The sequence below is a fragment of the Malania oleifera genome, chromosome 13 (genome assembly GCF_029873635.1).
Source record: "Malania oleifera isolate guangnan ecotype guangnan chromosome 13, ASM2987363v1, whole genome shotgun sequence".
NCBI lineage: Eukaryota > Viridiplantae > Streptophyta > Magnoliopsida > Santalales > Ximeniaceae > Malania > Malania oleifera.
In genome coordinates, this window is record NC_080429.1 from 18,094,759 (window position 1) to 18,110,088 (window position 15,330).

At 35.5% G+C, this 15,330-nt stretch overlaps 1 protein-coding gene across 2 annotated transcripts in view; it reads right to left on the reverse strand.

Annotated features, from left to right (window-relative positions):
- Positions 1 to 15,330, reverse strand: part of LOC131146636 (cleavage and polyadenylation specificity factor subunit 1) — a 77,331-nt gene that overhangs the window by 40,527 nt on the left and 21,474 nt on the right. The window contains exons 3-9 of one of the 2 annotated variants that reach the window (XM_058096350.1): positions 9,446 to 9,599; positions 8,363 to 8,498; positions 6,043 to 6,188; positions 804 to 899; positions 618 to 670; positions 154 to 285; positions 12 to 63 (exon numbers count right to left, since the gene is read on the reverse strand). In XM_058096350.1, the coding sequence (XP_057952333.1) occupies positions 12 to 63; positions 154 to 285; positions 618 to 670; positions 804 to 899; positions 6,043 to 6,188; positions 8,363 to 8,498; positions 9,446 to 9,599 (769 nt within the window). Of the gene's footprint in view, positions 1 to 11; positions 64 to 153; positions 286 to 617; positions 671 to 803; positions 900 to 6,042; positions 6,189 to 8,362; positions 8,499 to 9,445; positions 9,600 to 15,330 lie in introns of those variants that run through there. The other variant, XM_058096351.1, reaches the window with a different exon arrangement.

Consider the following 15,330-nt stretch of genomic DNA (forward strand, 5'->3'; position numbering starts at 1 on the left):
ATATAGCTAACCGAAGTAAGTACTGAAGCTTTAGACTTTGAAAGATCAAGTCTTTGCACAACCCTGAAATGGAAAGAAAAAGAAGTGATGAACAAACAAATCACAATGAAACAGACATGATAGCACAACCACAAAGACAATGCAAACGCCTACCGCCCATCATACACAAGTGTCAACAAAAGTAGTTCCCCTGTTTTTGTTGACAGAATGGCCACATCATTTGACAACCAAGTTGCCCTGGCAGCATCAAGTTCCAGGCTGAAACTAGATCTTGGCACCTCCTGACTGAACAGGAAACAAACAAAAATATGCTCCCAACATTAGGAATTATTCTCGATCAAGTAAAAAGAGATGCTCAAAGCTAATTTATGCATACAATGATCAATTCAGTTCAATATTTTAGAACTTCATTAAGAGTTCAGAACTTAAACCTTAATTTATCAAAGGGCTACTTGATGTGAAAAAAAAAATAGAAGTAACCAAAGAAATTGACTTGAACATAAGCAGACTCCTGCATGAGAATGCACACGGCACATGCACTCATTGAGAGAAATACACAGAGAGAGAAAGAAAGACAGAGAGAGAAAGAGAGAGAGAGAGAGAGTTGAGATTGTTACCTGCTATCGACTGAAACAGAAAAGTTGTTCAAAGCCAATGCACATGATGCAGACTGCTCCAACATAAAACTCGTAAGTAATATACAAGAATTTTTATACTTCAGGCAACTACATTTGCACATGTGCACACCCAAGCGCAAGTGAAGAGGATGTTGCAAACAATCAAAGGATAGCAATTAAAAGTACCTGGCTGTGATAATGAATAGCATTTGCACTAATCACAAGAACTCCACCAATTGGGGATGGCACCGCAAGAAGCTTGTAAGCATCGTGTGGAAGATTCTGACAAGATTAAAGAAAAGACAAAATGCAATTTAACAAAAAAATGCTTCCGTTTTGAAAAAAAAAATTCAAAGATAAAGGCTACTAAGGACAGCTTCGCCCTGAACAGAACACACTATATAACCAACGAAATTTAGAATTGTGCAATTCACACACTTCTTCAAGTTTTCCTTAAAACACTAGTCCAAACTTTCTTATTCAAACTTCCATCCATGACCAAAATTATGATTAGAACATATGCGACAAAACAATCTTTGGCTATTTTTTAGAGTTGTTGCACAAATTAACACCTTCCATACAAATTGCCATAGTTAAGAGCAATACAACCAGGATCACATTAATTTCCATTATATCATAGCCTAATAATTTCAAACTTTCAGATTTACACAATATTTTTTTATTTTAAAAAAAAATTATTAAGGGAGAGAAATTACAAACCTAGGCGAGGATACAAAATCCCTAAAAAACCAAAGCAGAAAAACAAAAAAAAAATATATATATATATAAGTATAAATAAAATAAAAATAGAACTACATAAAATGAACCAAGAAATTAACTCTTTAAACCCTTCCCACCACAATTCACCGAGCACTTAAGCCCAATTCATCCAACAAATGCTGAGCTTGAATATTCTTCCCAGAAAACTCCTAAAATTACATCCTTACCAGTTGGACAAAGTCATACCATCATTTTCAAAAAATGCAAATTCCCTCCTATCCTTCCAATGGAGGCAGCAAATATGTTAAATCCCAAAGCAAATCGGATGAACCAGAAACATAACCATATTGTTCCCGAATCTCATCCAAGACGAAAAGAAAACACCCAACAACAAAAAAACCAAGCCTTAAGTCCCACTAGGTGGGGTCGGCTATATGAATCCTTTTCCGCCAATTTATGCGGATCATAGACCATTTCTTTTGACAAATTCAAGGCTATTAAATCCTTACTATTTCATTCCAAATTATTTTAGGTCGACCCCTACTCCTTCTACTGCCCCTCACAGTAACTAACTCACTCTTCCTCACTAGCACATTATGTGACCTATGTTGCAAGTGTCCAAACCATCTGAGTCGTCCCTCCCTTATCTTATCTTCTGCAGGAGCAACTTACCGTGAATATGTTCATTTCTTAATTTATCTTTCAATATTATACCACTTATCCAGCTAAGCATTCTCATCTCGGCAACTTTTACTTTTTTGATATTTTGTTTCTTCGTCGCTCAACATTCTAATCCATATAGCATAGCTAGTCCTATATTTGTCTTATAAGACTTCTCTTTTAATTTTAAGGGTATTCTACGATCACAAAGCACACTTTAAGCACTTCTACATTATACCCAACTCGCTTTCACTCTATGCATTACACCCTCTTCAATTTCTCCTTCAACTTGCATAATAGATCCAAGGTATCGAAATCTACAAGTGTTGTGTATTTCTTCAATATTCCTCATATAATTCTCCTACTAGTCTTATCAAAATCTACAAGTGTTATTTAACTTTGTCTCCAATATTCCTCCTACTATTAAGGAAATAACATTTCATATATTCCGTCTTATTTCTACTTATCCTAAAACCTCTAGATTCCAAAGCTTCTCTCCATAATTCTAACTTAGTCTCTACTCCGCCCCTAGTTTCATCAGTCAATACAATATCATCTGCAAACAACATACACCATGGAACCTCACTTTTTGGATACTCTTAGTCAGTTGATCCATCACTAATGCAAAAAGATAAGGGCTCAAAACAGATCCTTGATGTTCACCTATGGTGATTGAAATTCTCTAGTATCTTCATCAATAGTCCTTACACTAATAAATACTTCATCGTACATATCCTTAATGGCATCAATATACCTACTGTGTATACCCCTTTTTTTCTAAAACCCGCCATAGAACTTCCCTAGGTATCCTATCATATGCTTTCTCCAAGTCATATGCAAGTCTCTCTTCTTTTCCCTAAACTTTTCCATTGATCTTCTTAACAGATATATAACTTCTGTAGTAAATCTCCCAAGCATAAAACCAAATTGATTTTCTAAGACCTTTGTCTCTAGCCTTAATCTTTGTTCAACTACCGTTTAACACAGTTTCATCGTATGACTCATAAGTTTAATTCCACGATAGTTATTACAATTTTCAATATATCCTTTATTTTTGTGCTTTTCCTCCATTCATCTGGAATTTTCTTGGTTCTTATAATTGCGTTAAATAAATTAGTTAACCATATAATTCCATTATCATCTAAGCATTTCTAAACTTCAATTGGGATGTTATCCAGTCCTATAACTTTTCCATTTTTCATTTTTTTAGTGCAAACTTAACTTCGTTAACTCTAATTTTGCAAATAAATCTCATATTTTGTCTTTTCCTCATTTGTCAACTCTGAGTTTAAGCCTTCTATTTGGTTCTCATTAAACAGCTTACTATAGTAACTTCACCATTTTCTTTTATGTCTTCTTCCTTAACCAAAAGAATATCATCCTCACTTTTTATACATTTTACATTACCTAAGTCCTTATTCTTTCTTTCTCTAACTCTAGCAAAGTTTTGATACATCTCTTTCCCCTTCTTTTGTATCCAATCTATCATAAAAATTATTAAATGATCTATTCTTAGCTTCACTAACGGCCTTTTTTGCATCTTTTCTCACCTCATTATACTTTTCAAAGTTATCCATGTTTCTACATTTTTACCAAAAGAAAACCCCTATCAAAATTATCAAGATCCTCAATATCATTAACCAAAATACAACCCCCCCCCCCCAAAAAAAAAATCTTTTTCTCCTTAAAACTATTAATCCTCTTGCTAGTAACACCCTTCTGAACAATTAGTTCTTCCAATATACTTATGTTACCTCCTACATCTCCCCTTAGAACTTTTTTTTGTTATCTCATCAGACGTAACTCACTTTTTTTCTCCAAAATTTTTCTTCATTGAAACAGCCATATGCACTGCCTCTTGCCAAGCATAAACCTTTTGAACCCTGAACTCAGAATTTTCTTCTTCACCATTTGATTTTCACCCAAAACAACATTATTCCCCTGACTCTCAACCTCACAAAAATTCCGTATCTTTAATTCTTTATAGAACCCCTCCTTTTTCAACCACTTTAGAAAGCCCACTGAAGGTCCAATCTACTACTGGCATCTCTTGTCCCACTAAAAGAATAGACACAAGGCTATCCTTTGTCGCCTCCTTCCTTCTAGACCTTCCAGTACTGTTGTTTCTTTCTAAGGAAGATAGAATAGCCTCTTGGCCATCATGAGTGAGAATGAGCATTGCAAGCTAGGGTTTGTGCCTGGAATCTGCTTCGAAGACAACATACCTACTGAGTCCCTTGGTTGCCTACAACAGCTAATGGGAGAATTCTGGGCATTATCAATTACAAGCATCCCTTGAACTCCCTAAACTTGGCCTCCAATTGATATTATCAGCTGCTCCGGTTGAGAACTGCCTTCCCTCACATCTTCTCCTAAATGTTCTCTTCTTAATCCATCACTCCCAGCCAAACATCCCTGGTCTTTAGAAACATCACACCAAGAATCCTCGTGGGCCTTATTTGAGATCTAAACAGCTTTGTGAACTTCTGCGCCAGCCTCTTGGGCTCTGTCAGCATTATTCAAACTATGGGCCCCTTTGAAAGAATGGCACATATGGGAAGAAAAAAAAATCGCCTTTTATTTCCAAAGAATGCCCCAAATCATTTTTACCATGAGTATGGGCCTGTTCAATTAACTGACCCAGCTCAGTTAAGAAAGAAACTCCTATTTCAATTACCTTGCCCAGGTCCAAAATGAAAACCAAACACCTTGGCTCAATATTCTTTACTTCATCCTCTCAAGAGCAACCCTATTCGCCTTTGCTAACTCCGCAGCCCCTTCCATATCCCTAGCCATCTTGACTGTATGGGAGTTCAGCTCTGATCGAGCAGCTGCACTGCAGCTTCCAGTAATGAAATCCCAGGTTCCTTCATTTGCAACTCATCCCCACACCAGAAACAAATCTGGTCTTTCCCATACACCACACCCTGACTCCATGTCTAAACACAAATTTTACAACCTTGACCTTGGCCATTCTTCACTTCTGTGGGATCCAAAAGACAGGCTTCACCTTTGCCTCCAGATTCAAGACGAATTTCCATCTCACAAAAATCAATCACAAATCTTCATCCATCACCTTTTGCACCACCAGGGACGAATACTGAAAATGTTTAACCTTCCAACCCAGTCCTATCTCTAGAAACTTCCCCACCTTTGTCCACCTAATCAACATCCAATACTGCATATTTCCTGGATGAACATTTCTAGAACCCTTCCCACTACCTAAAGTTGACAAACTGTCAGCAAATCAAATGAAAGCTTGAAGAATCTAACCCACTTATTGCAAGAAATGTTGTTCTCGAACACAAACAGGAAAGGGGTCTCCCCCACCTTGTGCAATCTGATCGAAGGTCTTTCCTTCAATCTGAGGCCAATGATTTAAATCATATGACAGTTTTAATAATTCAAAGCAATTGTTCACCAGTATACCATCGATTCAGCAAGTAACAAAAGGACAATGTAAACAGTAAACATCGATAACAAAACCCATTACATTGATCACCTCAAAACATGTATCAAAGTTCTATGGGTGGTAATTCTAGAAGCTAACGTCCAATCTAAAAGATACTGCCCAATTGACCTGGCATGCCAACTCATGAAAAAATGACAGCTTGGGCACTAAACATATTTTTAGCACCTAAATCAAAAATGTAAATCCAGAAAGCATTAGGTTACAAACAAGGTTTTAAATTTTGATTTCAGATAAATTTTGAGGATTTAGAAGTACAGAAACTCAAGGGAAATTAGGGGAATTTCAACATTGAGGTCAATGATTGAGTCAGAGGAAAGAAATGCTGGTTTGACCACCAATGTAATTCCTATTTGCTGCAAATTTTCAAACATTGATTGATTCACACCAAGCATCATTCATGCAATACTGTACAAAATCAAGTGCAAACAGGATATAAACCCCCACTAAATGAGACAAAAACCATGCCCCATAGTGTCCCTTAATGAGATCCACAAATAACCCACAGACTTTTAAACAAATTGTTTGGCTGATATCCAGATTTACATTACTGTTAAAATAGAGCTTAAAACTTACAACTGCGGACCATATGAGGGGATGCTGCTTCAAACTTGTACTAATGCTAAGCGCAGAAATCATGCAAGTATGATGCTTCCATGAAACACGGCCAGCCCAAGTAAGCTCCCGTTCATGAAGGATTACCATCACGGGCTCAATGTAACCTATACAATATTTAAATCACATTCCATCAACAATCAAGATCATCAACAACATCCAAAGCAGCAGAAAAATTCTCAAAACCACACTTATGCACAGAGCAGAGCCAAGTCTTCAAATTTTGACTTTAGTCATACAAATATCTCAAAATGATACTCCCGCAAATACAAGAAAGGCGAAACAAAGAATATTATTTCTAGGTGAAAATTCAAAGCATCTGATGCAATGACCAACAGAAGGAAACAGTATGTCACAGAGTCAAAACAGTAAAGTTACAATAAATAGAGTTTGTTCATCTCGTCACAATTAAAATTTACAACTCATTAGCCCATGCATCATAGCAATGAAGAAATGTGCAAAATTCATTGCAAAAGTTCGTACTGAACTTTTTAACTTTCAAACAAACGATAAGAATTTTATAATTTAATATTAGGGGCATGGTGACAAACAAGAAGCTAGCTACCTTTTGTAATTGTCATTTCATTAGGAACAGAATGAAGAGAAGATCGACAGTTCAAACTTAAGTTTAAGGCAAAAGTGGGTAATATTCTAACCAAAACCCTGCAAAAGGTCAACTTTCTCGTTAAAATATGATGGAATATAAAGAAAATACTAACTAATGTTTCCACTTTGGGAATTGGTTATCTATTAGCTTCTTCACTTACTTCTTGATAAATAGTTACTTCACATCCTTTTTTTCTTTTTTTATCACCAACTCCTACAGTGCTGCCACATGATACATTTGAATATCAGCTTGCCAATAATAAAGCTACAAATTCATTACACAAAATTATACTGTTAATAATAACATTATAATATCAATAAGTTACATATATATTTGTTCATCATCATGCCGCATCAGTCCTCTGCATATATCTTTGAATAGTTAATGCTTGCCATTATGTGCATGACTATATCATCCTTTATCATAACAAATTATAATCACTGCTTTTTTGAGGTTGCATCTAGATCAAAGAAACTCTTTAGTCACTTGAAAATATTTCACTTAAATGATAATTTAAAATAGAAATCATTGGCATGTGGGAAAAAAGCCAGATAAGATCTTAATTCACATATGCTCTCTCATACAATAGAAAATCCAGAGTATTCACTCGATACAGAAAACTGTCTATTTTGATTAAAGATAAGTTTTCCATTTTCGCAGCAGTTTTTCCAATACCTTGAGAAAAATTGTGTGCCACCGACCCACCTTAACAGAATCTTGTTCTAGGATTACTGCTCTCAACATCTTCTTGTGGTTGAGGACGCAATGGCACATGCATAGGCTTTAAATGGCTTAGTGCAGGGGTAGCCATGGATTGGACTATTTAGCATCTCGGTTTGGGCATTTTTTAACTGACTTGCTCTTAACTTTGACAGCACCATTTTTGCACTCAGAAGATATTGATCAACTGGATCAACATCAATTATGATCAATTACACCCATCTAGAATAGCTTGGTTAGTTAGAACAATGTAATCTGAAAAAGTATTAGTCAGGTATACTTGAACCACCTTGAAATAAATATGATTGATTATAGATGATTTTTGCCATTGGATCACCGCTGATCCAAAACATTAAATTCATCAACCCACTTAACAATGGGAGTTTTGACCATTGTTCAAATGATTTTTAAAACCTCAAGTAAGTCTCAAAAACCCCACAATCCAATTTAGTAAATAAATAATTAGTATAAAATGCTTCATCAGACCGAGCCAAGCTGGCAAACCCAAAACATATTTATAAACTGATTAACTAAACACAGCATCAGATCTGCCTGCAGATACTGAGTTATATTATTGGAATTTGATTGCATATATTGAATTATATTATTGGCTACTAGAAGAAAATAATAAACCCATTCCAATAAAGCCAAAGTCACCATTAATTATTTTCTGGCACAACAGAAGCAGGCTTATTAGAATCTCCATGCCAGTGCATGTTACCAATGATTTCATTTGCAAGATAAGTAATTCCAGCAAAAAAAAAAAAAACAAACAAATATTAGTACAAAAGGCAAATACAGTCTGAAACATGAAAAGAAACTAATATACATCAGGTAGAACTTGCAAAAGGAATCATTGGCAAGGAGAGAGATTGGCTAGAGGTTTGACAGAAAACTGTTATACAAATAACAAGTTCAAAAGTAACTACAATCGAAAAGATCACAAGGTCTCACCATGGACAAATATGAAATCTTTCACATGCTTCATGTCCAAATCTCGAAGATTGATGATGTATGAGGACTCAATACGGGCAGAGACCGCACCTCCAGAACCAAAAGAATCATCTTCCCCAACCAACCCAGAACCAGCCTAACAACCATAATTTAAATTTTGAAATTAAAAGAAGAAAAAAAACTGCATAAATGTAGAAAACCCTTTTAAACACTTTTACTTTTAGAAATTTGAGTAAGTCCAGTGTAATGCAAACCAAAACGTATGAATGACCCCGATGGCAAATGCAAACCTAAACGGGGGAAATTTTTAATCAAAGGAACAGTTTCACTGCAGGTTTCAGTGCATCAAACCACCAAACACCCCATAGTTTTGGTAGTTGCAACTGTACAATGGTCAGCTTGGTCTAAACAAAACCCGATTTCACACCAACATTCTTGGCTTCTCCTGGACTCCATAAAACACCCTTAACATTCAATTCAGCCTCTCTTCTCGCTGCAAACTTATCAATTTGAGAAATTGTATGTGTTTCAAATAGCATGCTGCCTCAAACAAATCAAGTTAGAGAGTAAGAACATCTCATCCAGTTAAGGAAGCCCAACCCCAGTGGTAAAGACCAGATTATGGCACCTGTGTCACTGGCAAATCCCTGAAAATTACCAATTAGTAATGGAAGGTTCTTGGTCCAGCACAAAAGTTCTGAAAACATGACAGAATAACAGTTTCAAGAAAAAGCATTTTGGATACAGGATGTCTGCATAAGAGTGTAATCAATGCACAAATGTTTCCTAAGCTTTAGTATTACAAACCTTCTTTATGGGATTTTTTTAGTAATCCCTGCATTAATTAGATTAAATACTTGGCCTTTCATTTTGTTAGGCATGGAGTCATGGACTAATGGCTAAGTGGCTAATCTCCAAACTTCCCATTGGGGAGGTCAGGGTTTTACTCTGCTTAGGAAGATTCTACGTGCATGAAGTGTTAGGTGTGCACATATTTACCTTATGTTAATCCTAATAAATAAATTAATTAATTAAAAATGCAAAAAAGAAAAAAAAGACAGCAGCGTCAAAGGAAAAAGAAACCTGGGAAGATTTAAGTATTATCATTTGCAGACCAAAAACAAGAACACCGCCACACCTTCCCTGAGGGTCAACCTTCACTGTTGGACCTCTTGCAAAAGACTCTCTACCTCTTTTCAAATGAAGCCATGCCGGGCCCTCAAAACAGTGCATAGAGCTGAAAAGGAGGAAAAAAATAATACAGTACACAAACATGTAACAATAAGCATCATCCCAAACTCAGTAGAACAACTACTATAAATTAAATGGGAAGAGTACCCACTAAAAAATATAGAATGCATATGAAAATAGGAGTTTCGTATCACAGCTTGAGCATTGTTTAACTTACCAATGACATCAAATTCACTACAGGGAAAAAAAGACTTAAAACAGTTTCAAATATAGAGCTGTATGTAATACTTATCAAATGACTTGTATATTAACTGGAGTTGACACTATCATACAAACCAGTCAATTAAAATCGTTATTTGCATCATACAACAGACTCAAGACTACTTAAATAGCAAATCTGCGCCTAGGAGTAGACTTGCATCATTTCCAACAAGTTACAGATAAAGCCAACCACTCTTTATTCAACTGATGACTTTCTCAAACATCTCTTTTTTGCTAGAGCTATGAGATTTCATTGTTTGGAACTTTGATTCAAGCAGGAATCGGTTGCATTCATTATTCTAATTGATACTCAACTCATGACACCCAAATCCTAGGCTAGAAGTGATAAGATGTTGAAGTAGATGACTTCACCTTTTTGGATAATTTAGAAAGAAAGAAATCACAGAATTTCTGATAACACGAACAATACTTCTGAGATTCATTACCCCAAAATTTTGATACCACAGAAGGCATCGATTTAGCCAGTCCTTAGTATGGGCGTTTTCCAGTACCTACTCAAGATATCCTTTAAGGGTCCACATTTCCTTAGTGGGTCTTGATCTTGTCAAACAGTCTTGAACTTGTCAAACGATAATTCTAAATTCAAATAAACATGATTAATTACAAATGCACGAGTAGCATGGCATCAACTTCATCCAATACTAAATAAAATACTATCAGACCTTACACATGATAAGTATAAACCGCACATAAATATGGTTAGGATATATTTAAACATTATATGTATGTTTGGTACATTATTGACAGTATGTGATAATAGTGGTGAAATCATGTATGGCATTCATTTTAATTTTCTATATTGCATATCATATCATAACAAGAACAGCAAGTTTCTTCAAAAAGAAGGGAAACTCATTAATATTAAATGATTTTTGAAAAAGATATATTATATATGCAGCATAAAAAGGACGCATGATGTGACAAATAAACCATTTTATGGCCGTTAAAAAAGTTTTAAGAGTTAAAAATGCCACGGAAGGACTTGCACATAGTATCTAATTTTAGAAGAGTTTAATTCCGCATTACAGAGTATTTCTTTAATCAGCTCAAAGACTGAAAAGAAAGACAACTTTTGCTAACCATATCACTACTTCAATCTTAACTTCGTCGCATCATTATGCACATATTCCACTGAGGATCATTCTCTTCCTAACAGCACTCTTTTTCTACATATTTATGCAATTAAACAAAGAAAAATAAAGGGAAAAAGAGGCACAAAACATCTTGCATTGACCTCTATTGCAAAATTCTAACTCTCCCAAACTAAATCCTAACTTGTGTCTAACAGATCCCCTTTACCTTCAGGAACTCACGTAAAAATAGAAATTACTGACACATTAAATGCAATAGTTATTAAGAAAAAAATTTAATTTGGTTTATGCAAGACCAGGGAAAACTTAATAAAAGATAGGGAAATTGATAGGGGGTCTGTGAAAGGTATTGGGGAGGGTAATGAGAAGGTCATAGACTCATAGTGTCTCATCTTAAATTCGCTGATGACACTATCTTTTTCTTAGGGGATCATAGGGAGTCTTTTCATATGTGCTTACCATTTAGGTGCAGATGGATCTTTGGAACCGGCTTCTTTAACAGGCGTGCTACTTTAGATTTGCCTTTGACATATTTAGAGGTTCCATTGGGTGGTAATCCTAGGGCTGTAAGATTTTGTACTCCTACGGTAGAAAAGGTGGCTATGCGTCTAGATGGATGAAAAGGTACTCTTTTTTCTTTAGGTGGTTGTGTCACACTTATTCAATCTTGTCTTTCTAGTATTCTGCTTTATTTTTTGTCCATTTTTAAATTTCCTATGGTGGTAGTCAGATGGGGGAGAAGAAAGATTATTTGGTTAGCTAGAAGGAGGTTTGTAGAAATAGAAAGGAGGGAGGACTGCATCTAGGGAATTTAGTTCTAAAAACATTGCCTTGATGAGTAAATGATTGAAGTTTCCTTTAGAGAAGAACTCTCTTTCGTATAAAATAATTAAAAGTACATTTGGCTTAGGAGAAAATGGGTGGGCTACTAATGCAGGTTTTAGTTCTTCTTTTGACAGTCCTTGGAGATGTATATCTCAGAATTATCCACATTTTATTTCTAATACCAAATTTGGGGCGGTTTGTGGGCTACACATTCATTTTTGGGAAGACCCTTGAATCAATGATTCAGCTCTTTTGGTGTCGTTTCCTTGTTTATATTGTCATTCTTCGTTACACAATGGGGATGTTTCTTCTTTTTTGATTTCTAATGGGGAGAATTCTTCTTGCAATTTCCGTTTTCGTATAGCTCTGAATGATCAAGAGGTGGTTGTGCTAGCGTCTTTGTTGAGGTTGTTGGAGGGATGTTAATTAAGGAAGTGGAGGTTGGAATCGTCGGGGGATTTTTTCCTGGAGATCTTTCTTTTGGGTTTTTTTATCCGAAAAGACTTGTCTTCTCCCTATGTCATAGTATTTGGAAGACCAAAATTCCCTCTAAAACTAAGGATTTTATTTGGTTGGTTGCTCGTAATAGAGTTGGCGCTAATGACCAGTAGCAGAGCAGGAGGCCTACTAAGGCCTTACCCCAAATGTGCATGTTCTCTGCTTTCATAGTTCTAAATTTGCCTCTCATTGTTTTTTCATTGCTCTTTCTCCTGGAGAATTAGGAAAACAGACTCTTTGGTGTTTTTGGGGGAAGTTGGGCTTGTCTAGGGTTGGTGGAGGATATCTTCACTATTACTTTTTCAAAGTTCAGGAGTAAAGATAGATCTGCCCTTTGGAGATGTGAATTGTGTGCTGCATTCTGGGGTGTTCTGATGGAAAGAAACACTCGGATTTTCAAGGGAAAGAAGACTTCTTGGTCTTTGGTTTGGGATAAGAACCATTATTTGGATTCATTAGGCTGTTGCTGCTGGCTGTTTCAAGAGATTCTCTTTTCAGGATTTTTTTTTTTTATCTATTAAAAAAGAACACATAATTACAAACGAGTTTTTTCAGGATATTCAGTATGATTGGTTTGCTGTTTTGTATTAATTCTTTTAGTTTTTCAATTTTGTTCTTCAGCTATTTTAGGAGGATTCTTATTCTCCAATCTTGTATGTCCTTCCTTTATTAATATTATTCTTTTTTATTCAATAAAAAACAAAGATCAAGAAAAACATGTGACGCACACAATTACAACTACAACTTCAATATTCCATAGAATAAATCTTTTGAAGTTTTGAAAATATTGCTTCCAAGTTCATGTATGAAAGAAGAAGAAGAAGAAGAAGAAAAGATAATGATGATAAAGAAATAAAAAAGAAATGTTTAACACTTAACAGACACAAATTTTCTTAATCAAGAGTGTTCCATGAATATCAATTATCAAATCATCTCACGTACAGTAAGATACAGCAAACGTATTGCAAGTCTTTTTTTTTTTTTTGTTAATTAGTTATGCTGTGCGAGTAACCTCGAAACATATAAAGTTCCTCAAAAAAAACAGTATCATATCATAAATGGATACTAGCTTGCGTGTTATAATCACTCTGCAGTTTAACAGTTTCCATGACAACACAAAATTCAAGCCTTTCATGATTCAGGACAGCATCAAGGAATTACAACCAACACATAATTTGGGAGAGAAAGAGGAGAGAAGAGGGGAGGAAAAAGGAGGAGGAAGGAGGAAGGAGAGGAGGAAGGAGATTGGGGGCGGGTGGAATCACACTTTCACATCTCGATTCAAATTTAACAATAAGCTAATTCTTACATGGATTTCATATATGAAAGCATAAATTAATATAATTACTCATAAACCCCTAAAAATACATGAAATTACAAACAAAACCCTAGTACAGAAATATTACAAACAAACAGCCAAATACACATAATCCTTTACTAATTTAGCTAAACATACACTAAACTATTAACTAAACCCGACAACCCCTTGACCAGATTCTTCTGAATTAATCACTTTACCCCAGTCCAGCTTCCTATCATACATCAAATTTGGCCTCGAATTTTGAAATGCTAAAGGATCATAAATAAGAAGCAAACTTGGTTCCTGCAAATCTTTTTGCGAGTTCTTGACTAGCTCTGGTCTTTCTTTTCCTCTCTATAAAACTATCTGGTAGGCCAAAGTCCCCTATAAAATCAAAGCTTTTCTCTTGCTGGTTGTGCTCAATAAGATCAACACCAATAACTTGTTACAGATTAAATACTGTTAAAGGTTCCCTATCCAGACATGTGTGATTTGTTTTAATTGCTCTGAAACTGCTCCACATCTTTTCTTTACATTGTGATTTTGCCCAGAGGAGTTGGAACAAGCTATTTAATTATTTTGGGGAATGCTGGGTTTGTCCAAAGACAGTGGAGGAGTTGTTGGCAATTCATTTGTTGGTTTTGGTAGGAAAATTAAGGGTAAGGAGTTATGGAATTGCACCTTATTTGCTGTATATTGGAGTTTGCGGATGGAACGAAACGCGCGCATTTTTGCAGGGAAGAAGTCATTTACTTTGCTGGTATGGGAGAAGATTCACCATTTGGCCTCTCTTTGGTGTGTGGATAATTGGAACTTCAGGGGGATGCGCTTTTCAGATATTCCGCTTGATTGGCTTTCCTTGTTGAATTGATAGGGGCTGCTTATTATTTCAAGTTGTTTCTAGTGTTCTTTTTGGTTTTTGATTTTTTTATTTTTCTAGGTAACCCAGAGTTTTGAAAGGAGATACCTTACTCTCCTGCTTGTACATTCCTATACTATCAAATGAATTTCTGTCATCAAAACAAAAAAAAAAAGCAAACTTGGACTCTTCAAAATCCTACGCTTGAGTGATGCAAGAAACCACATTCTATTGGCAACACCATAGACTTGAATTAAGAATTGGCATCAATGAAAACATCAGAAATGACAAACTCAACAAAAGGAATGTTAGAAAGACTCTGGATGTCTTCAAGTTGAGTAACTTTGACATGATCAATAATGTTAGATTCTTTTTCTTGGTCGGTTGGTAAAGCAGGCTTCAAAATGATCTTCTTATCATTATAGTGAAAGATACATGTGCTCACACATCCTTGAGTCGCACCAAAGTCATCTAACCAAGGAGAACCAAGGATTACATAGCCAATATTCATGGGCATGATATCAACACCAAACAATATCAAAATAGTCACCCATTTGAATAGGAACCAAACATCTCTCACAAACATGTAAAGTAGTGTTATTAATCCAAGATATCTCATAAGGCACTAGGTGAGGTTCCAAATGAAGTTGCATACAAGTGACCCTATTTATAGAAACCACATTCAGACAGCATCTTCCATCAATGATGATATTGCAAACATTTTCTCTACATCTGAGAAAAGCATGAAAAATCTTGAAATTGTGCCCAAAGTTTGACAAATGGAATTCTATTTTCCAATAATTTGTCACCATGTTGCTGCTTTTATACATATATATACTGCAACTATGTAAAAGTCCTTAACACAATTCGCCCACAATTCGCAATCTACTCTATTAGAGGTTATTTAAGTCTCTTAGTATTA